General features: G+C 37.5%; 1 protein-coding gene across 1 annotated transcript in view; it reads right to left on the bottom strand.

Moving 5' to 3' along the window:
• akap6 (A kinase (PRKA) anchor protein 6) overlaps positions 1–25194 on the bottom strand; it is a 156325-nt gene that overhangs the window by 58967 nt on the left and 72164 nt on the right. The window contains 2 exon segments of the mRNA XM_051868342.1: positions 7442–7562; positions 12591–12721. Of these exon segments, the coding sequence (XP_051724302.1) occupies positions 7442–7562; positions 12591–12721 (252 nt within the window).

The following is a 25194-nucleotide window of genomic DNA, read 5'->3' as shown; positions in this document are numbered from 1 at the left end:
TTAATATTATATAGAAAAAGGTGGGGGGTTTTACAAAAATTTTCATGAGATTCACTCACACTTATGGCGTCTAAATTCTGAGTGAAAAACCACTAATCAGCTCTGTGAAGTCTTGAAGAAACGCTACATGAGCCATCAAAACACAATCAAGTGAAGAGTTTAGAATCCAAACATCAAATTAAGTTGCATTTTACATGTTCCGACAGATTCTACAGCTTTGAACAAACGAGTCATGTGGGGGGAAAAAAAACCTTTTAAGGCTGCATCTGGGAAAAGAGAGATGATCAGATCTTTTGATTTCACATGCATAAAGACAGATAACAATGCCTCATAATCCTCAGCACTCAAAGGTAGAGCTTGAACGAACAAACCAGTGAGAAAGGAATACATCTGCAGGGCAGCATGCACAAGAGAACATGGAAGGTTTGGCTGAGCCGAGCTTTGATCAGCAAGCGCATTAGAGCGTGTTAGATTAGACTAAGATCTATTCAGCATGTCAGTGTGCGCTAAAGGTACACAGAACAAGCCATACACACACACACACGGATGCTTCCAGCGCAGGAGCGGTTAACAAGCTAACGTCTGACTGATGCCTGACATGGAGCAAACAAAAGATGAGAAAGTACAGGTTAATTGGATGAAAGTGCTAAAAACATATCAGTGGTTGTTTTATGAAAGGAAGAGACAACAATGGCAGCTATTTTGGTCTAACTACAATTTTTTGTAACAGTCAGTGATCTCTGAGAGAAATGGTCAGTCGAGCTGCATTTTGAAGGTTATGAACAGACATGACTACTTTTGTATTGCTTACTGCATACTGGGCAGTACAGGGTCCAATGAATCATGTTAATACGAAGGATTTTTCACAGGTGTTTTGACTGTATTTTGAAGTACACATTGCATTGTCTTGTGTTTTAAGGTTGAAGGAAATGTCCTTAAACTTAACGGAAATTGTACTGGTAATTTTCTGGACATTATACATTTTTCTATAGATTTTTTTCTTACAGTGTATACTACAATAATAATTATATTTATAGACATTAAAAAGTGTAAATATTTATACATTAGCATTATGCAAAATCATCTTAAAACTATATATATGTATATGTATATATATATAATATATATATATATATATATATTTATTTATAAAACGGTTAGTCCCTGTCCTTGATTCTGATTGCTCAATAGCTGTGTTTTATTCACGATAAAACACGGCTATGACCGTTTCACCGAACGGTTCTGTGTATTACTACACAACACCCTTAGCAACCACTCTTAGCAATGTAAACTGAAGTTTACTGTATTATGTAGAACTAGAACAGTGTTGTGAGAAAGAGTTCGAGTTTATTACCTGCATTCAGATTTAGCATTTTCCTTCAGGTCAGTCCTATGTTCATAATAAAAAATCTGTTTAAATGTCCGATGTATTATCTTGTCCTTTTAACAGTTAAGGGGTTTTCCCGTGACTGACAGCGCTAGTCAAAGCATTTGTCAGTTGCGTCTTGTTGCATGTTCACAACAACACAGTCTTTTCAATGTAAAAGTCTTCGCTACTGACTGACGCACTCATAAAGACAGTCTTTGCCGGCATCTAATGGCATAATAATGTAACTTCTGTTGCTGTTCATGGTCGGGGACTATTTTTTCCGGCGGAAGGAAGGCTTTTAGTGACAGTTTACTTCATGAAAGTTGCATGATACATATTTTTGTCTTTAATATTTCCGCTTCGCGTCGTGCCTAACAACGCCCTTCAGCCGTGACTTATTCACGATACAGCACAGCCTCTCGTACCTTATTGCTTACATATGAAGAGTTTGGTTCCAAAACGCTATAACTCCATTTTGATTATTTTGAGTGTTTTCTTTACCAAGAAAGCGGCGAGATGAAAACCACTATTTTCTGTTTCAAACTTTCACATAGCATCTTTCGGTTATAAAAACATTAAAAATTCAAATCTACATTTTGATTTTTAAAGATTTATTATAAAAACTGATTTTTTTCCCCCAAAATGCAATAAATCCATGACACGTTTTTTTTTTCAAAATGCAATTAATCCATCAATATAAAACTTATTTTTCATATTGAAAATACACAACAAAGTAAGTTGATTCACATATATGACAGCCTCTGAACTTTGCCAATACTAATCTTATATACAGGCATTTTACTAAAAATACATTCAGCCGTCGCTCCCAAAATGAATTCAACGAGTCATCTTGTTAACGTTATAAATGAATTATGTCTCCGTTTGTCTTTACCGATTAAAGAGTATCTGGCACCACCGCATGGTTAAAATAAACACATTTACAGAGTACATTGGTATTAAAAACGGCTTTTAAAAACTGTCCATGATTCAGTTTTGGGGACCGTGACAGAAGTTTGATGCTGTCGTGGAACAAGCAACAGCCGGCATTTTTCCTCCTCCCGACTCGAGTGCCTCATCTTCTTAATCTCCTCACGTAAATGATTACATTTCGATGACTTGCGTTTCTTCCCCACCGCAGAAACCACAACAGGTTCATCAATGCCATCAAAATTATTCATTTTTCTGTTTTTGTTGATCAAAAAATACAAAGCAGATAAGGAAAACTAGGATGCCGGGTGTATTCAGAGCGCCGCCATTACTGTTTACAGTGTGTGGAATGGTGCGCTGTGATTGGTTGAGCGGATGTATCGCATTCTGCAGAGAAAGGAGACTGGCGTTTGTCGAGTTTTGGAAAGAAAGGGAGAAAACATGACAGAATAACACAACGGATATCGCATTTTGTGCAAAATTAATAAATGACTTTTCAATACCGACCAGATACAATACTGATTTTGGAACCAAACTCTTCATATATATACACACACACACATATATATATATATATATATATATATACATATTAGTAAAATCTTCATTCATTTGTTTTCAGACTGCTAAAAGTTTATATGTTTTTCATTTTCACATATATATACAGTGTGTATATGTGTGTGTGTGTGTGTATATATATATATATATTTATATATATATAAAACATAACATCTTACCTTTTAGCAGTCTAAACAAATAATGAATCATAAAGGAGATTTTACTAATCCAAGCTGATATTCGGTTCATTTATCAGACTGGAAGCCGAAGGACATGTCATTGTGGGATATAGTATTCTATGCAGTGAGCTCTGAATGTATACTGCACATTTTGATAAATGTAGCAGGTCATATACGTTTTCACGTGTACAGATACAGGAGTACAACAAAAATAGTGTGCTAGTATGCTGAACATTCTCCAAGACTAAGAAAGAGCAGAAAACAGGCTGATCTTTCCTCAGTTTCTTCTTACTGTAAGATATGACAAATGGCGGGGTCAGTGTGCCTGATGAGCGGGAAGATTAGTTCTGACCTTGAACATGACCTCTGCAGGTTTGTAGAGAAGAGAGGGGGGAGAGGAGGAACAGGAAGAGGGGGCCGCCGGCGTGCCGTTATTTCTCTCGTCATTAGAAGCTGTTTCCAGTCCGAGGCTTGGGGGGGTGGGGGGTGGGGGAGGGGGTTATTAATTTCATTTCTTTATGATTCACAATCTGCTCTTTTGAAATATGCCATATGCTCAGAGCAATCGGAGGATGACAAGTGTCGGAATCAGTCCGGTAAAGAAAGCCTAAATGAGGCTGATTTACGGTCCCTGCCTCCCGGCGAGTCTGGCTTTCTGCCTCCCCCCTCTTTTTTCTCCCTCTTACGATAAACTCCCCCAGCATGGGCAAACAGCACGCCGCCCCGGCCCCGGCTCAGTCTACGCGTGTACCCCTCTCCCGATCAATCCCACATAGAGGCCTGATAACGCGTCACAAGAGAACCCCGCAAAAAAAAGCTGATAACGAACATGGAGGCCCAGTACATATTTATTAGGGCGGGTGGGCATGCAATCAATACGGAGGAGCAAAATCAGTTTGTTTTAATCATGAACAAACATATTGACCTAACACAATACAGGCCACTTTATCTGGGACTAATAAAAATTCATGGACTGTAAACAGGGTGAGGTACTATCTCTGCTCTGCACTCTTTCTCTTTTCCTCTCTCGTTCCTCTGAAATGAACTTTTACTGAAATGTGTTAAAATGACAAAGCGAGTCTGGCTGTAGAACGGGTAACATGACGACAGAGATTGAAATGGAAGACAATCTAATCGCCGACTCGCAGTATTGTAATATTCAGCCGTGGTTTTGCCAAATTGGTTTAAGAGAATCAAAAGTCAAGGCTCATTTGAAATATTACTGATAAACCTATAATTTAACATTATGCAATATATGCTCAGAGTTCAAGATAAGAAAGAAAAAATTAAAATTATACATGATTTAGCAGACAATTTCTTATTCAAAGTGACTAACAGTACGTTTAGCTACAGGGATAGACTCCCTGGAGCAAACTGCGGGTTAGCACGGATTTTTCCAAGAAGAAGCAATTTGTCTCTACACACTGAACGGCAAGCAATGTGAACAATCTCAGCCAATCAGATCATTATTGATATGCAGAGGACTATTTTTGGTCCAATGAGTTTTAATGGTGGGTGGAATAATCAAGCCTCTAAAAAATGACTGAAAATCAGATATGCCACAACTGCTAGGAAATGGGATCTTAGGAATCTTAACAATACAATAAATAAATAAATAAATAAAATACTGAGCAGCAAAAACTGTTTTCAACATTGCTAAAGCTGCAGCCCGTAACTTTTTTTGGTTAAAAATGATCCAAAATAAATTTTTCAGCATGTACATAACCAGCCAGTATTCAAAACTATCTTCTTACCTTAGCCCGATTCACAACGGTAAGCTTGTAATAATGTTTTATAATAAAATCGTTACTGATGGGTTTCCGTGAGAAATTCAAGCATGCAGCCGTTCGTCTTTGTACCATTACGTCACGTCTGTTTACATAAAGAAGGAGTCTCAGCTAGTAGGCTATATGGCATGTGGCAGATCATTTATAACCTTTTCTCACAGCAGCTGCAATAATTAAACTTATCATTTTGTTGGCAGATTGTAATCCAGAAAGGTCCAAATGACAATCATCAGTGACAACTGGAGTTTCACCCATAGTCAAAAGCAAAAGACTGCAGACTGCGGAGTGACTACAGAAATTAAAATCTAGAGGTAACGCTAATACACACTAAATACACAGTCACGCAATGCTGATGTTGTTAACATTAACAATTTGAGAGCAAAATATAACAGTAATAATAATTTGCACAGTTCGACGTGATGCAAGCTAAGTGACCGTTAGATTTAATCACCATTGACAGCACGATTTATTGTAAGCCTAATGCTTTTTTTCTCAGTTGGCCAGAACAAAAGTGGCAGACATTTTACTTACTTGAAGATGACATTTTCCTGTGAAAAATGTTTTTTTTTGGTCACACTTCCAAGACGTAGAATCTGTGATTCCGAAGTACAGTGTCCATACCGATGTGATGACTGACAGCAAACATTAGATTCATCCGCGCTGAGGAGCCGTGCTGATGCACAACCCAAGTAAAGATGATAATTTCCGCAAATAACTGCAATTGCGGGTTTCAAACAGAGATGGCGACGAAGAGGCAAAACTTACGGACTGCAGCTTTAATAAAAAGAAATGTCTAAGCCCAAAATAAGCATATTAGAACGATCATTCTGATCATGTGACACTAAAGACTGGAGTAATGGCTGCTGAAAATTCAGCTTTGCCATCACAGGGATAAATTACATTATATTCAAAATGATAAGTTCCTTTAAATTATAATAGTGTTTCACAAAATTACTGTTTTACTGTATTTCTGACACAGTAGACCATAATGTTCTGCTGTCCCGTTTGGAACAGATAGTGGGCATCAGAGGTTCAGCCTTACATTGGTTTCAGTCTTATCTGACAAACAGGAGTTTTTCTGTCAATATTGGTAAATTTCGATCTTCTTCTGTACCATTGACATGTGGGATTCCTCAGGGCTCCACATTAGCTCCTATGTTATTTTCTTTATACATGCTCCCTCTTGGTACTATCTTTGAAAAGTATGGCCTAAATTATCATTGTTATGCAGACGACACACAAATATATTTTCCTCTTAAACATAAGAATGGTCTAGAACAGGTGGCCGCTTGCCTTTTGGATGTTAAGGCTTGGATGTCTCTGAATTTTCTAAGTTTGAATGAGAGTAAAACTGAGGTTATGGTGTTTACCCCCTCTGATGTACATGGTACAGCAAATGTAAATCTTGGTGTTCTGGCAACTTATGTTAAGCCATATGTGAAAAACCTGGGCGTGGTGTTGGATAGTGCCCTAAAGCTTGATAGACAGGTCAACCAAGTTGTGAAGTCAAGCTTTTATCAGTTGCGAACCCTGGTAAAGATGAAGTCCTTTCTTTCATTTACAAATTTTGAAAAAGTAATACATGGTTTTATCACCACAAGTCTTGATTATTGCAATTCTCTTTATCTGGGGATTAATCAATCTTCCATAAATCGCCTTCAGATGGTTCAGAATGCTGCTGCCAGAGCCCTGACAGGAGTTCGCAAACGGGAACATATAACTCCTGTCCTTCAGTCACTTCATTGGCTACCTGTGCATTATAGAATAAATTTTAAAGTACTTTTATTAGTTTTTAAGTCGTTAAATGGGTTAGCACCGTCTTACCTTTCTGATTTGTTGACAGTCCATCAACCTACACGAGTTCTTTGGTCTGCCAACTTGAAGCTCTTAGTGGCTCCTAGATCTAGGCTCAAGACTAGGGGAGATCGAGCATTTTTTCAGAGCTGCTCCAAGACTCTGGAACAGTTTGCCTATGGAAATTAAAACTGCCCCTACTCTGTCCATTTTTAAATCTAGGTTAAAAACTTTTTTATTTGATCTGTCTTATAATATATGACTGTTGATGGAGTTGTCCTGGTTTGATGTTCTGTAGTTATTTATCTGTGTTATATGGTTTTTACTTTGTACAGCACATTGGTCAACGGTAGTTGTGTTTAATTGTGCTTTATACATAAATTGAAATTGAAATAAATGCTGCATTGATGAGGATAAAATAATTCTTTTAAAAACATTGCAAATCTTCCAAATATTCCAAACCTTTTTGTCATTTTTGCACCTAGATATGCTTGTACATGGTGTAAAAGTCTCGCCCAAAATCACAACGGTACCTCAAGGGTTCAAACCTACAAACTTTGGGTTAACAGATCAGATATTTAACCACTGAGATGCCTCATCCCACGTGCCATTTCAACCAAAATTAGGAATAGTTCACCCAAAAATGAAACTTCTGTCATCATTTACTCACCCTCCAGTTGTATGGGTCTGGAATAACATGATCTACTCCTTAATTTGGTACCTTTTCAAGACCAGCTTCATGTAGTGCATACTATAGAACATACTATTTATATCAAGTCATCAAGTCAATCGTAGTTAGCAATTTTAAATGCGAAAGACCCGCTTACCTTATACAGGTGATGCTGCTGTTCCTCTGACATCATCAGGTCATGGCTGTCCGTCACTATGGATTCCATGTCCATCAGCCAATCCCAGAGCTCTTGGTACTCTGTCTCAAACTCTGATAGGCTGGATGAAAAGAAGAAATATGAGACAGGCAGAAAGAAGTTCACAGCTTCTCCAGCTCAGGTGAGGTCTGGAGAGACAGTGTACGGACATATATTACTGGGTGAATATTTGACAAGCAGAGGCAATTACACTAGCCCGTTAGCGGGCGGTGCACCGAGGCGCAGTGCGTCGTGGGTATGTGAAGTGTGAAAAGAGTCAGGGAGCACAAGGGATCTTTAACCTGCGCTCTGAGTGACGGCTCGTGAGGCAGAGCGTCTTAATTAAACATGACTTCACCTCCCTCTTGCTCAACGCTGCCATCAGCTCAATAGTGAAGCGCATTAAATATTTTTTAACAGCACTAGGATGATTGTATGTGCATACATTTACACTACAGCCGCACACTCATTACAGAACATCCCCACACATGCACAAACAAACATATTAGCGTCTGAGCTTTGCTTAGATTTGCGCCTCAGCAGGAGGCCCACATGTTTAGAAACATTAGTCGGAAAATTGTTTTGAATCTGCACAGCTTTTGAGCGCTTTGACAGTTATGTCAAACTAGCACCATTTTCCCCCTCGCTTTTACAAGTGGTCCTGTTGTCCCTGAAGAAGAAAAACTATGAATGAGATTACACAAATAACGATCAAACAAGGGTCCAAGAGAAAAATCAACATTTCCGTTTTATTTCAATTCAGAGCAGACACAAAAGAATCAGGAAAGCACAATCGAATGCTAACACGTATGAAATTTCAACAAGGATAGTGCTGCAAATTAGCATTTCCAAGCAGGCGCTGATTAAACAAAAAGACATTGGGGAGTACGTGAAAATTTGAGCCGTGTTTGTACGCAAGACATTGATCAGAACAAAAACGGCAAAGACAGCAAATTAGAAACAGTCAGACGTGTGCGGCGGAAGTGTGAAGACTCCCTCAGGCGCTGCGTTCTTCGACTGATATTAAAACCCAATATGCTGTTTGTGAGTTAAACAGCATCTTTCTGTATTCTTGCATACCGTATTGTTTTTCGTACTCTTTTTTTTTCCTCACTAACATAAATCTAAATGCTTGTAAAACAAGCTCTCGGGGCATCCAAACAACATTAACAACGAATAACGAAAAACAAGTAGGAGAAAAAATGCAAGATCCATTTAGCAAACGTGCATCATGGGATATTATTCTGTCAGCATCATTTTCTCCTGCTTGCTTTGGTTTGTGAACAGAACAATTGTACATCCTTTCCTCTAAAACAGGAACTCCTTTGAAGATTAAAACCTGCACTTGGGTGAATCTCACAAAAACGGGTAACCTCAAAATAAAAAGAAAATAACATATTTTATGTAAAAAAATTAAGCTCAGTAACATTACTTTCATGATAATTAGTGGTGCAACGGATCGCTAAACTCACGGTTCAGATCATATGGTTTTTGAGTCATGGATCAGATCTTTTTTCGGATCAAAAAAAAATGGGGGGTTAATTTTGCTTTTCATTTATTACTTAAAGCGCATTTTAAAGAGTTAGTTCACCTAAAAATAAAAATTATGTCATTAATTATTCACTCTCATGTCGTACCACACCCGTAAGACCTTCGTTCATCTTCGGAACACAAATTAAGATATTTTTGATGAAATCCGATGGCTCAGTGAGGCCTCTATTGCCAGCAAGAACATCCTTTTTCAATGCCCAGAAAGGTACTAAAAACATTTAAAACAGTTCATGTGAGTACAGTGGTTCAACCTTAATATTATAAAGTGACGAGAATACTTTTTGTGTGCCAAAAAAACAAAATAACGACTTTTCAACAATATCTAGTGATGGGTGATTTCTAAACACTTCTTCATGAAGCTTCGAAGCTTTATGAATCTTTTGTTTCGAATCAGTGGTTATTTTTGAAAAGTCGTTATTTTGTTTTTTTGGCACACAAAAAGTATTCTCGTCGCTTTATAATATTAAGGTAGAACCACTGTACCCACATGAACTGTTTTAAATATGTCTTTAGTACCTTTCTGGATCTTGAGAGGTTCAGTGACATTGCTGGCAATAGAGGCCTCACTCAGCCATCGGATTTTATCAATAATATCTTAATTTGTGTTCTGAAGATGTACGAAGGTCTTACGGGTTTGGAACGACATGAGGGTGAGTAATAAATGACATAATTTTCATTTTTGGGTGAACTAACCCTTTTTAACCCTTTGATACCACAGCAAAAATCTAGCTTTTACTAAAATAAACATTATTAAAGACAAGTGAACAGTCAGTAATAAAATAAGAACAAATAAACAAATTACAAGCATAGATAAATACAATATAACAGTTACAAATAAAGTAAGGTCTAACAGTAGAATTCAGGTACAGAAATGTAATCATTAAATGTAAAATAACATTATAATGTTCACTGTATAATATATTTAATATAGATTCATCTTTGTTAAAGATGTGTTTTGTTATATGATTAACATTAATGGATCAACTGTTGAAACCCTAATGATAATGCAATTCTTGTAATGTTTCCAAACTTTTGACAGGCACATTAGTACTAATAACAGGGGTGAAAATGTGCTTAATTGTCGTGAAAATAATGGCAAAATGCAAACAATTTTTAAGGTATAAATAAGCTTTATCTTCAATGTAAGTACATTTAAAGATAAAAAAAAAAATGTATTCGCTATTGTACTCCAAAACTCCAGCGTTTTTCTCTTCTAAGAAAACTGAGTAAAAATGTTGACTAATCTTATATTCCCCAAATATGTTCCCTTCCTCTAATATCCTTTCTTCTGACTAGCAATAGCAAGTAGCAAATCATAGTTCACTGTTGCAATGTAAATTACAGGCTATTGGGTTTTAAAAAAGGCATGAGGATGTCCAAATTATTTATAAATTTACTTTATTAATTTAACTTATAGTGCTATTTCAAAAGGACATAAATAAGTAAAGAAACTTTACGGTCTGTTTACAATGCCTTATTCCTTTCTTTTGCTTTTTTGAAACTTGAAAGGTTTTGTGAGATTCATCCACCTGTTCTTCAGATCTTGCTCTGCTCAGGACCTGCACATGGAGCAATTTTGTCGACACGCATTAGCCGTTAGCCACTTGAAACCGACTCCTCCGGGTCAGTGCAGCACTGACACTCCTGCGAGACAGAAATGGATGCCTCTCCATCTTTCTTTCTTTTCAAATCCGTTTAACGTCAACGTGCCCCCCACTCAGCACTGCCGCCACCTTTCTAAGAGGGGGGAGGTGGTCTAATTCATCACAGTTCACCCTGAGCCTCACAGGGAAAGGTTGGCTGGCTGTATTGACACCCCTCACATCTCATACGAAGTGACAGTTTTATAGAAAGAGCTCTTTAATTTATGGTGCTAATCCCTGGCGCCTAATGCGGGGACTTAACATCTCCTTTTCGCCGCTGTCTGTTGTGTTTCTCTTCTGGAGAGGGCTTTTGATTTCTGAATGGCAGGCGTCCCATTTCTATCAGGTGCGAAGGGATGCTGGGAGCCGCGGCGGTGGGCGGCAGCCCTTGATGAGGCTGGCGAGCTGGAGAGAGGCACCGGAGGCCATCGAATTCGACAGCGCCTCCCTTAAGACATGTTTCCATGTAAAGGTAAGGGCCAAAGAGTCAAAACAATGAATCCTTGAGCAGGCAGCTCATCATTAAAATTCAAAGGATCATTATGGGTTTTTTACTGCAAAATAAATCATTACGACGAGAAGCTTAAAAGGATTAAAACGATGTTTGATTCAAAGCCAAGGCAAGGAGTCCGGTCCGGACTCTGCGGTTAACACTCAGGACTTTACTGGATCAGGAGAGAGAGAGGGGGCGGATAGAGAACTAATGGACCTCCAAATAAAAGGATTAGTCATTTTAGGAAAAAAAAAAAAAAAAAGATAATGCAAGTCTGTAACCACAACCATTAGGTGGCATTAGAGAAAGGTTATATCAAGTCCTTAAAATAAACCTAATCTACAGTATTGATAAAAAGATATTTGTAAAACAAAACAAAACACTCAAGGCAAAAAATGAAAAATGTACTTCAGAAAGTTATTGGTGTTCTAATGCAGCATCATAATACTCATGGAAACATTTAATATTTAATAAATGCATAAAATTCATAAAGTTTAGTCTAATACAATTTGTTTTCATCATTTTGCACATTTTTGTCAACTATATGTTGTTTTCATTAATTAAAGAGTAATTAATTGAGCAAAACAGAGCAAAATGAATAAATATGCAGCATGATGAAATTTAAAGGATATTTTCATCATCAAATGAAAGAATTTTACTACATTTTTACCTGCTCTCAAAAGATTTCAATATGACAGAATAGTATAAATGTACATGGACATTTTTTTTATTTATTTTTTTTAACAAGTTAAACAATTTTAATTGATGCTTTTCAGCATTTAAAGGGTTAGTTCACCCAAAATTGAAAATTCTGTCATTAATTACTTTGAAGCTTTGAAGCTTTACGAATCTTTTGTTTCGAATCAGTGGTTCGGAGCATTTATCAAACTGCCAAAGTCATGTGATTTCAGTATACAAGGCTTTGTTACATCATAAGTGTATTGTCGAATAAAGTCGTTATTTTGTTCTTTGGCGCACAAAAAGTATTCTCGTCGCTTCATAACATTAAGGTTGAACCACTGTAGTCACATGAACTGTTTTAAATATGTCTTCAGTAGCTTTCTGGGCATCTGAATGTGTTAATTATCTTGCTGGCAATGGAAGCCTCACTGAGCCATCAGATTTTATCAAAAATATCTTAATTTGTGTTCCGAAGATTAAAGGTATTATGGGTGTAGAACGACATGAGGGTGAGTAATTAATGACAGAATTTTCATTTTTAGGTGAACTAACCCTTTAATGTATTAATAATCAATATCTCTCACTTTGTCTGCTTGAATTTATTTTTTCACTGAGCTAGTCATGGTGCATTCTGGGATTGCATTCTCCATGTACATCTAATGCTGCTTTAGAATATGACCAAAAATGAGGCATCTTAATTAAGCTGCTCGCTAGGTTTTAGCAGTCACATTTCTCATCGTACCTGTTGGACTTGGACATCAGAGTGAAGTCAACACTTCTGCTGTTGGAGCAGTACTGTTGGCTTTTAAGTTTCACTCTCATCTGATCCAGAACATCTTTCTGCGCCTCCCGATGGCTCTGTTGGACCTCCACCTGCTGACACCAAAACAAACGGAGAGAAAGAATAGATATAATCTCAACAACCTCTATGAAAAGAATTACCTCAATGTCATTGATCCAACTTCAAGAACTATTAAAAAACAATAAACTATTAGAACTTGCTAAACTATTAAACTAATTCAGACTTCTAGCATTTAGGTGAATCAATATGGCAGCAATAAAAAGAGATGCTTGAAACTGGCGTCCTTCCATTTCAGAAAGGAGTGTTCGTTTTCAGCAGTGATTAGGAAGCACTTGTACATGCTTTTCAAATCAGATGGAAAAAATATGTATTTCTCCTCGGTGCTTGAGAAAATTGGCTACATTGGCTTGACGGAGATCAGTTATTGTGCAAAATACGAGGCGATGAATGAGCGAGCCAATAAAATCTCCAACAGACGGCTTTGATTTTTTGCTCATTTCTCAACACTTTATGAAGCGCGCCGGCTTCGCATTCTCCACCAAGCGCCTGACGCCTGCTCGGCAGATGCCTCTAGAAAGGTCAGACGATTCCATGAATGTAAACTGCTCCTCAATCAAAGCTACCCTTGATAATAAACAAGAAAATCAAGAGAAAGATGTGTCGCTTTTTCATTCCATTTATTGGACGGGCATCAAACGCCGGGGCTCGGGCGTTTTGCTCATTTGGGAGGAATGAAATGAACCTAACTAGGAGCTCTAGAAAATTAGCGCCACGAACGCGCCGACTTCTCCTCTCCCTCCTCGGAGGAATTTGCTTTCATTTGCCTTCATTTTTGATTCACTCGGCTGGCTCGCCGATGCCATGTCAGGATCCTAATTACTCAATCCCACCGGAGCGGCTTACACACACAATAATAACCGATGCCCACCTCCGACAAAAGCAATTTCTCAGAGCCACCTTGAGTCTAAGGACCGTTCGGCCCAGCACGCCACTTCGGTTTTGAGTCGAGGACATTGTGGTGATGGAGATTCGCCTCTCTTGTGGCTCACAGGGCTGCTTGTGGGTAAGATGCATTTGCATTGATCTCGCTCCCCAATTGCAAAACCGACCAGAATTACCCATCTGTATTAAAAACACAGAGCTGAAATGTATTAGAAATCTATAAATGCGTACGTCTGAGCGGGTGGAAGATGCGTCTCCCATGGGTGAATATGAAAAACATCAATATCAAGCACATAAACCTACATTCATCAGCCATCCAGCACTTGAAGGAGAAATCGGGCTATTGATGAGTGTTTGTCTCCTTGTGCCATAATGTACGCAGAGCCTGTTCCCACAATGCAGTGCAATCAGTGTCTGAGATAAAGGCTAAGCTTTCATAATCGCAAGGCAGACAATGTCAACCAAAGAAAAACACATGTAAGCCTCTGACTTAAAAGCAAAGCGTCGCTTAATTAATTTTCCTACGGGCTGGAGTGCTCCACGTCACCCACTGCGCTAACAGCCACTCTTGGCTGCCAATACGACCTCTGTACGAACACGTAGCCTCCCGCCGAAGTGGTAAATAACCCCCTCTGATCCTGCACACTATGGTTAGGTTGGATTTCCTGGCACCCTCCTCCCTTCTGGCCCGTTTAAAGATATTCTTATTCAGATATGTAGACAGAAGGGATTTGTGTGTGAATCTCCCATATTCTTATTTCAAACAGAATCATTTAAAAACCTCTTGCGCCGCCTCTCTCTCTCTCTCTCTCTCTCTCTCTCTCAAAAGAGGTCTTGCTTTAAACTGCTAATATGGCAGGAATCAATATAAGTTCAATCATTTGATGAATGCTTACTTCCTTCCCTCGAGTGAAATCGAGACTAAGATGTCAGTAAAATCTGCTGAATCGAGTCATTTTGGGCTCTTTTGTTTACATGCCTGTGTCAGGTCAACGTCTTCTGGGACGCACCATGCGTTTCCACTGTCAATCATGAGCTAAAACTGTGGCCATCATCACTTCTTGTATCATGTCAGCCTAGGTGCACCTCACATTATCAATATATGTATAAAAACTAAACAGTTGGTAGTAGTTTTTAAGTAAATGTCAGAAAGAGTATGTTGCTTTAAAGATCAGTAAGAGAAAATAATTTGTTTAAAGGTGCAATGTGCACATTTTAGGGGCAGCTAGCGGTGAGGTTGCGAACTGCAACCAATGGCGCTCACCCCTCCCTTTCAAAGCAAATAGAGAAGCTACGGTGGCTGTCTGGCCGACACAAGACAAAGATATCGTTGTCTGAGACAGCAGAGAGTAGCCAGTGAAGCAATGAGGTTTCTTCTTACTTCTAACAAAGAACGGCCTCTACTTTTAATAAACCAGACAACTACTACTATTACTACTACTACTTTATGTGTATTCAATGTAGTGACGATGCAAGCTGCCTCTAAAAATACGAACCATTTAGAAGAACAACAACATAGTGATGAAACACGCTCTGTAGAGCAGTTTGTCCATTTGAGGCTGCTGTAGAAACATGCCGGCGCATAATGGCGACTTAACATGTAAGGGGACCGGCAGTGTATGTAGATATAAATGGCTCATTCTAAGATAATAAAAACATAACAGTTCAGTATATAAGGTCTTTATACACCACTGAAAACATAGTTATGTATATTACATTGCATTTCTGTCAATAGATCCTCCCAAATTTTACACATTGCACCTTTAAAAGTTGCCTAACAAAGAATACAGTGAAAAAAACAAGTACCGAATGACACAAATTAATAAATATACACATAGTCTAGACTAAAAGTCTGAGAACTTACAATACCGTTCAAAAGATTTTTTTAAAGAAATTAATATTCAGCAAGGACATAATAAACTGACCAAAAGTGACAGTAAAACATTATTTACTATTATTGAAAAGCTTCTATTTTAAATAAATCTTGAAAAGAATGATCAGTTTCCACAAAAATATTAAGCAGCACTACTGTTTTCAACATTAATAATAATAAGAAATGTTTAATGTGACAATGAAGTGAAGACTGAATAGCTGCCCAAAATCTAGCTTTGCAATCAAATAAATACATTTAATTTTAAAATATATTCAAATAGAAAACACATTTTAAATTGTAATAATATTTCACAATTTTACTGTTTTTTACTGTGTATTTGATCTAATAAATACAGCCTTGTTGCGCATAAGTCTTTTTTCAAAAACAGTATTTCAGTATTTTGAGTGCTTGCTCATCTGAAACTTGCCACCACAATGCAAGAACAGTTGCCAAAGCGTTGCTAGGGCGTTGCCAATGCGTTGCTTACTGGGTAAAGTCCTCCTCTCTATGATTATCTTCCAGTTGCTCATAATAATAATAATAATAATACCACACTCTCCTGAACAAGGTGCATGATATGAGGTGTCGTTCATGTTTGTAACACAAACAGAAACTAAATATGAACAATCAAAAAATAGCCATAGCAAACACCACAAAAAATCCCTCTATTTTTTTTAAACTGTATTATACCAAAGAAAAATAATAATGAGAACAAAAAAACGTCAATGATAGTAAAGTATTAATGGCCCGTCAGGCAAAGCATGAACAGACCTGACTGATTTGCCTTAGTAAGCTAGACAAGACTGCTAAAAATCTGCAGATTGTGTTTAAAAAACATGCACTGGAGGAAAACAATCACAGACATGATCGTCCTTGAGCTTTGAGGCACATGTGTTTCACATCGAACAGGAGGGTGAAATTCATCGGGATCAAATATAATCCAAACAGAATTGAGTAACGCTCTTCTGTTGCTTCATTGCAAGGGAAAAAAAAGAGTGAGAGAGAGATGGGAAGACGAATCATGTGGCAGCAGGACAGAGTATCATTGAAAGCAGCTGGAGAATGATAAACTAACGAAGAGAAAAATGCAGCTCTAGCGTGCAGTACAGGGGGGAAAAAAACAAAAAAAAACAGGTGAACTGCTGGACAGGGGTCGATGGATACCTTCTAAATTCTACATTTAAGCTATGTGACAAAACACAGGGGTCGCTCATTTCTTTATCATCTGCTCTGAATGCGAGGAGCGTTGCGGCGAGATTGAAAACGGTGGGAAGTCTCCTGCCATCCCGGCCCCCCCAATGACTGGTGTTCAAAACAGCCAGAACATACATCGGCCTGTTTGAAATGTCTCCCATCAGGTTCGTCCTGATGTTCAGAGGCAGCATCGGAGGCGAGCGGTGCACATGCAGGCATGCTCGGAAAATAAATTCAGCCGGGAGTTGTGTGGGGTCGAAACTGCAGCTGTAAATGGCCGAGGGTTCTATCAAAGCAGCTCATAAATTTACAAATATGCCAGCAAAGCTTCACCTTCACCAACTCTACACGTGGCTGTGAAAGGCCGTCATATTGTGTAAAAAAAAAGAAAACCAAATTCCCCAATTGTCATTTAAGAGGCTGTATTTCATTTGAGTGTTTTCACTTTCACAAGCAGGAAAAAGAATGTGCTGCTATTCCTGACGACTGGCTTTTTTTTTTTTTTCGCGTCTTACTCCTCTGAAAAGTTACGACGGGAGATTATTTTTGAGGAGAGCGGGCCTCCGAGGAGCTGTAGATGGCATGAAACTCATTTGGAAACTATTACTTTCAAATCACTAGTCATAAAGGCTGGATTTAATGTGTGGTGGGGTCTTCCGACATGAATCACGCAACTTTATAGCTCAAAATAATGGCGATTATTACAGTGTTGTCAGACAGAAGTTGCTCTCGTTCATTCACGCTTATCTGTCTTTTGCAGCTAACCAGCTGCTGATACAACCGCATTCATTTGCAGTTGTTTGACTGCTTGGTCAAATAAATTTGATTATGTATGCAATAAAAAACACAGGGGGCCATATTTCTATGGCTATCTACACTGTCGCTGGAATAGATGCCACCGTAGGTGCAAGATAAATTGGTTCTGCTTTATCAAACAAGCACTTGGCAACATACAAAATGTGGTACATTATTCAATTAAGATTCTTGAAGTTATGCTCTTCTAGATGCACGTAAATGCAAAGTACCCTTAAGGCAAGTCAGTTTGCTCGGCGGCCATTTTAGTAACACTTGCGTGCAAATATAGAGCCCAACAGTCTGAGTTAGGAAGTAAAATCCAATTCATTTTCTCCACTGAGAATCTGAGAGAAATTAAGGCTGTTAGGTGATGGTATATGTTTCTGTGGAAGCCACAAGCAAACAAAGAAAATTAAATAATCATCATCATCATCATCATCATAAAATGGAGCAGTATAAGTGATTGCTCACTCCCATTAAGCATTGCAAATTACATAACCAAGATAGTCTCCCCAAGTACACATTATTTATTTTCTTTATATTTACACTATTGGTCAAAAGTCTCTTCTGCTCACTAAGGATGCTTTTATTTGATCAGAAATACAGTAAAAACAGTAATATTGTGAAACATTATTACTATTATTATAACCGTTTTTTATTTTGATATATTTTTAAAAAAAAAAGTAATTTATTCCTGTGTGTCATTCTTGTGTTTGGTTTGTTCACGTTCATGTCTTTATGTCATTTATTTTGAAGTTTAGTCATAGTCATGTTTCCCTGATCCTGCCATGTGGTTCTTTAGTTCATGTATCATGTCCTGATTGGTTCCTTTGTCTCATGTGTCATGTTCTTATTGGTTCATTGTCTTGTTATCTTGTTATTGGTTCTGTTATTTCAGTGGTTCACGTTGATTACTTCCATCCTGTCATTGGTTGTTGTTGTCATGTATTTCTCCAAGTCCATGTATTTAAGCCCTCATGTTTGCCATGTTTCCTGGTTGTGTATTGTTGGTGTAACCTGCTGTTTGGTGAGTCAAGTCAAGTCAAGTCAAGTCAAGTCAAGTCTTTGTTTATTTTTGTATTTGATTCATGTTTGTTTAAATAAAGCTGCACATGGGTTCTTCAAACTCGCCTTCAGTGGACTGACTGTTACAACGTGATGGCAAAGCTAATTTTTCAGCATCATTACTCCAGTCTTCAGTGTCACATGATCCTTCAGAAATCATTCTTATATGCTGATTTGCTGCTCAAGAAACATTTCTTATTATTATCAATGCTGTGCTGTTTAATATTTTTGTGGAAAAAGTGATCAAAAAACAGAATTTATTGAAAAAGAAACATTATAACAGTCTTTGCTGTCAATTTTGATCAATTTAATGCATCTTTGATGAATAATATTATTCATTTCTTTAAAAAAAATTGTACTAACCCCAAACAATAGTTGTTAATCAATGACTATCAATAGTATTACTGTATATTTTTACCATAATTTTTTATTTGATTACGAAATTCACAGTGCTTTATGGTTTTAACTTTGTCATTTTACCTGAATCTTCATATTGTATGTTGCCTCATTTGTTGTGATTCATATCAGAGCTTGATGGTTTGGTTGAATGGCTTAGAATATTTTAAAAATGGCAATTGAAAAAAAATAAATTGGAAAAATACTTCCGAGACAATGACAGCTGGAAAAGTGGGTGGTCACTGTTGTGCTCTATTTCCAGTCATACAAATACTTTAATCCAAAACAGTTTTTCAAGGTTACATTTCAATAACATTTTAAATCAGCAATAAAATAAATTTAGCTCAAATTACATTAAAACTAATTCAAAAACAGCCTCAAACATAAAGGCAACTGGCTCTTTTACCTAAAAGGTAGGACTTCCAATCTTACAGCCACGATATTGAGCACTCCACTTTCACCCATTCATCTTTGTAAGAGTGGTCTGTCTCATTCTCTGTTCGCCCTTCTAGACATTCCCATATCACAATGTCAGTGGTCAGTGTCGCTCATGCTGCTGAAAATGAATGATTTCTGGTCGCAGTAAATCTCTGTACAGGTATGTGTGAACACCCCTGTATACTGTCTCTGGTAAATGTCAAATTTCTTCTAATGCACCATAATTTCTTAAGACAGCATTTTAAATATCTATTTTAAAAAAGCCCTCACTCTAAATCTAATTGATGAGGTCAGAATAAATTTTTAATTGGTAATAAGGGATGACTTACATTTAGCTTAAAGCAAAACAACGGCTTTGACCTTGACATGAAAGTGTGCATTCGTCCCCACAGAACGCATCAGGCCTTTACCTGCATATGCTGCCATCTCTTTGAGAAATATCTTAGGCAGTTTGAAAGCTTTAGCTCCTGCAACATTTATCAGGGCGTGAAATTAGCAATTGCTAGGAGCCAAATTGCTGCTTCTTATTTAATGTTGTTGCTGAAAGGTGACATTTAATCGCTGATCCTTACTTCCATGAAGTCTAAGAACCCTGAGACACAAGCAGGAAAAGGTGCGGGGGTCTGAAACAATGTTCACATTATGGATTAGTCAGGCAGGGGGTCGTATTGATCGGGTGATCATTTTCAATCTAATAGAGACCATCTTCGCTTTAATATGGTCTTGCTTTGCTTTAGCTTTCTCATGCATGCCAAACAATCACACCAGGTGTGTGTCAAGAATGTCAAAGTCGATGCGCCCATCATGGAGGGGTGATGGGAAACATCTGGGTCATTATACAAAAACGGGTTTGCGTCCCTCTCATATACATGTGTGCTATTATTATAGGCATTTCACATCAACAAAATCCAATTTCTCATATTTGCCTGCTTCGTGCTGTATTAGCAAAAGCAAATATGTAATATTAAAAATCAAAATGTGGAAATAGCTAGTAAACAATTGGCAAATAAAACTGTAATATGGTCAACTTTGTTACCATTAAGCATAATTATAGCGGTCCATAATTACTGCGGTCCACTTAAGTCACAATGAAAAATGCAGAAAATTCTTTGCATTATGTAACAATTTTAAACTAAGTGCCATTTATTTTAAAAGAAGTATATTACAATCAAGCGTTTAAGAAAAAAAATTAAAAAGTTGGATACAACGCTCAAAAAAGAAAACACTGCTACACCAGTTCATTAAAACTCAATGCAAAAATTATGAAGTGAAGTTAGAAAATTTGTGCATTTTTAAGTGTAACTTAAGTGTAATACTTGCAAACATGTATTAAAATATTTTAATCTGAATTATTTACACTTTAACACATTATTAATCTGATATAATATTTAAAATCTTCTAAACTTTTACTTAAAAAAAAAAAATCGAAAAGGCAGCCGTTTCATAAAATGACCCGTTTAATAGATTGAGCATCACAGATAACACACGCTTACAAATACCACTATAATCGCAATATGCCAGTCCTCTCTGCAAATGCAGCTTTCAAATGAAAGCAGAATAGAGTTTGACTACTTCAGTGCAACCTGCTTCAAAAATCCCCTGACTTTAATTCCTCGCCGCTTTTCAACAAAGCGAGACGGCATGCATCAACCAGCTTAGATGAAGATATTTTGAAAACTGAGCCAAGCGCTTCGGGCAGGTGTTACATGAGAATCCATTAATATAGGTAATTAACATTAGCCACCATTTTAATTAACATGCAAACTAATTAGGAAATAATTAAGTAACAAAAAAAATCTGATCTTCATTTGAAATCGGAAAGAGATGGTATCGCAGCTACCTTGAAGAGGTTTCTTTTGAGGTTTGGGGAGCATAAATTATTTTTTATAGGAAGGGGGGGAGGTCGAGATGAATGCAGGTTTTTTGTCAAACTGGATTGTGGTCAAATTAAACTATATACCGTAGGTGGCTCAGACTGATATCTAGAGGATAGAGTAAGCTCTACTAGCCACTCTGAGCTGAACAGACTGAACTCAAACACTGTGTCAGTGTATTAAAGCACAAAGACACATCAGTCGTCAGAGCCACTGCCTGCAGGCCTGCTTGTGTGTTTGTGAGAGAGAGAGAGAGAGAAAGTTTAAAGCAGCACTATCCCCACTGAGATACCATATTCTATCAAAAGCCTCATGTATTAGCAAGAACTGTTTACAGAAAAAGGGGTTAATTATTATTCCTCGATTTAGGTACGACATGTTCCTGGATCATCCTTTGTTTGTCCTAAAAAACATCAACCAATAAAAAAACCTTGAAATTATAGAAGTAACAGTATGGTACGGGTTCAAGTAGATTTCACCAAGCAGCACCAAGTTATCAGCCAGTTAGCTGGTAACTGATTTTAGGAATTTCTGCAAAATGCATCAAACAGTCTACCGAATTAAAAATCACTGCCAACTTTCAAATTAGTGGAAAATTTAATTTTTAATTTTATAGTCAAAACTCTAGAATGTGAAAAATACATGTCAAGTGTATATAATTTTTATTTTTAAGAGACATTACACAGATTTACTAGTGTACAAATACATAAAACATGTATTCATTATATACACACATACATATGTGTACACAAACACAATGATATTGTGAAATATTACATTAATATTATTATATTACAATGATTTAAAATATCTGTTTTCTATTTTAATATATTTCAAACTGTTATATATATATGAGTCAAAATCTGCTAAGGGGTAATAATGGAACAACAGTTTTAAAAAGTGATTTTTTTCACTATTTAAAACAGGATCTGCATTTTCATGGGTTTAAATAAAATATTTGTGTTATTAGAGACAATAGAAAAAAACTTTGTGCTCCAAAACCACTCCATTCATGGTAAAAACAATTAACTTGATTTTCAAAAGTCAATGAATTTGCGACAGCTGAATGTAACATTACTGACAAGCCAAACATGTCAGTCTCTGAGTAAAATGTAATTTATTTAAGCCGCAAAATAAACTTAATTCCATAAAGTAAGTATAATGATCTACGCAAAAAGCATTTCGAACAACTTTAATTACCCAAAAATCAAACATAGTTTACCCCTCACACATGTTATCATGCCTGTCAAAACTTAACTGTAAGCTGTCGGTTGGAATATTTGAACTAAAAACATGGACACACTCATGGCCATTAATCACTTCACTGAATACTTGCCGGCTAAGAAGTAAATAATTATTACCTTGTGATCTATCTGTTTTTAAATCCACATCATTTGAATATCACAACATCGATGACGTCTGACCAGGTGCGTGAGATTGCTACCATCCTCGAGGGAGTACTAGTGGAGCTAGAGGGCTGTGATGGAAGCCCTTCCTACTTTCCCGCCATTGTAAATTAGCTAAATCTGGACTCTGGGAATTTTTGTTATTTTTCTGAGGAAATAATACCCCTGAATCTCACTTCCCTGCTGGTTCCGCTCAGCCCTATGTTTACTGTTTCCCTGCTGGTTCTGCCCAGCCCTGAATCTCCTGTGTACCCGCTGGTTCCACCCAGCTTAGAACTTCCTATGAGTTCCAGAGAACTTCCTATAGAACTTACAGAGTTCCAGCCCAGCCTCCCTCGCCCACCGCCTCTACCAAAGCCATCCTGTTCACCAGTCCTTCCTCCGCTCATTCCTGTCAGTCCCTCGGCTCATTCACAGTTGGTCCCCTGCAGTACAGTGGATTTGCCTCGGGTCTTCCTGTCCCCCGTGAGGATTTCCTGTCTCTCCCTCCAGCCACACAGCCTCGAACTCTACCCCAGTCCTCTGACCCATCAGCTCCACCGTAGCCCATTATCCCACCAGTTCCACTGGGCTCCATTCACCTGTTCTGTTCATTATCTCATTAGTTCTCCTTGTTATTTAAGCCCAGTTCCCTGTGTTCATTGTTCAGTGTCGTCAAAGTTGAATCTTCGTCTTTGTGCACTTGTTTATAGCAGCCACACATGACAACTGTATACAGTAGATTGATTTTAATAACTCAACACTAGGAGTTTAATTTTCCAAGCACTAGTAAATGCGAGTATTGGATCGGGACTCGGCAGATACTCAATATTCAATGACTCGGGTCGGATCAGGGCACAAAAAAACTTGATTGATAAATCCCTAACATGTACCATGTGTTATATTTGTATTTATATATATATATATATATATATATATATATATATATATATAAAAACACATGGTAAATGTTGGTCCATGAACAATAAAGCAGGACAGGACATGTTGATCCAGGACATGTTGTGCTTCAGATTGTGCCATAGCAGTTAAAGTTGCCTTCAAACGTCAACATCAACATCACCATACCCAGAAATTAGACTTTGATCAGAATAGGATTGAGAATGTCTTAATATGTCTGTCTTCGGTATGACTGAGTGTCCTTGGCAGACTAATTCTAATATTCACCAGGCATTTTCCAAGAACGGCATATGTGTAGGGCATTTATTGTTGGAAGGGCTGTCACAAACAATAAAAGCCGCAGAGCTGGGAAACGGAGTCAGAAAACATCACATGAAGTAAGTGCTTTTAAATGCTCTTCTTGGCAATCACAGAAGGAAATTGATTTTAGTAATAAGACAAAGAAAGCAATTGCAGAAATCGATGCATAAAGCCGGAGCATAATGTACAGAGCCAAGTTTACTATTTCATTAACAGTAGGACAAAAACTCCAGAAAGCATTCGGTATGACAAATGCCCCACACCATTATATGCACATTTCAGGTAAGTGCTGCGGGCCAAGTTAAATTCCATTTCTCTGCCCCATTGTATCTCTATTTATTATTTTTTATATTTGTTCCAGATGGTGAAGGAAGGGCTGCTGAGAGACTATTGTTCCTCTGGCCCCAGAGAACTGGGTCTGAAATAAACTCCATCACACAAATCCCAGCGCCACCTCCACACGTTAAAAGCTTCTGCCTCCAAACATACATGCACACAAATAGTGACAGTCTGGATACTGAACTTCACACTTTGAAACTACAGCTCAAAAGACATAAAAAATGTTACATTTTACAAGTCAGAGACATTCTACTTAATGTCTCTGACTTGCAGAAATAAAAGCGTTCCATTGCCTGATTGCACCTCAAACGATAACGAACAAGAAAGATTAACACTCATTTGTTCGACTATCAACAGAGATCATTTACCATGTTTTATAAATCTGCAAATGTTCACTAAATGGGCTTTAGAATCATGTACTGTAAATGTAGGAACTTTCAACCATATATGTACATTATAATTGTTTATTACTATTTACATATGTATATCTGATGTACATGTACATCTGTTTGTGTGATGTACCTCCATCGCTGCGAAAGTTTCCATGATGGAAGTCTCGACATTAAAAAATCTGACTTTCCAAGGCAGAGAATTCCCTATTACTCAAACAAATATTATTATTATTATATATAATATTATATTATTATCCTAAAATTTACTATGGTAACCACAATCAAAAGATAATAAACTTAAAGATGTTCAAATATGTTATTTTATCTGAATAAATATACTGATATATTTGGATCGTTGGCCAACTCACCGATATGCTATTATTACGGAGAAAACTGATCCTAGACCAGCAGTTATAAGCAGCTTTTCCCTCTAAAAGCAATCAGAAGCAGCAGGAGACAGTGGTTTGAGTGAGAAAATTCTATGCTAGTCTCAAATCTGTGGCCAGGGGAAGGCTAAGCCTTGCCAAGCCTTACACACGCTCCGCCTATGATTATTTACCTTTGTTTGTTGTTCTTATTCTGTTCATTGGTTATTTTATTTATAAATGGATTTTGCTGTTTTCATGAAACTTT

This window comes from Ctenopharyngodon idella, chromosome 17, assembly GCF_019924925.1.
Source record: "Ctenopharyngodon idella isolate HZGC_01 chromosome 17, HZGC01, whole genome shotgun sequence".
NCBI classification, from domain to species: domain Eukaryota; kingdom Metazoa; phylum Chordata; class Actinopteri; order Cypriniformes; family Xenocyprididae; genus Ctenopharyngodon; species Ctenopharyngodon idella.
The sequence above is the reverse complement of the archived record's forward strand: the minus strand, read 5'-3'. Positions and strand labels throughout refer to the sequence as shown.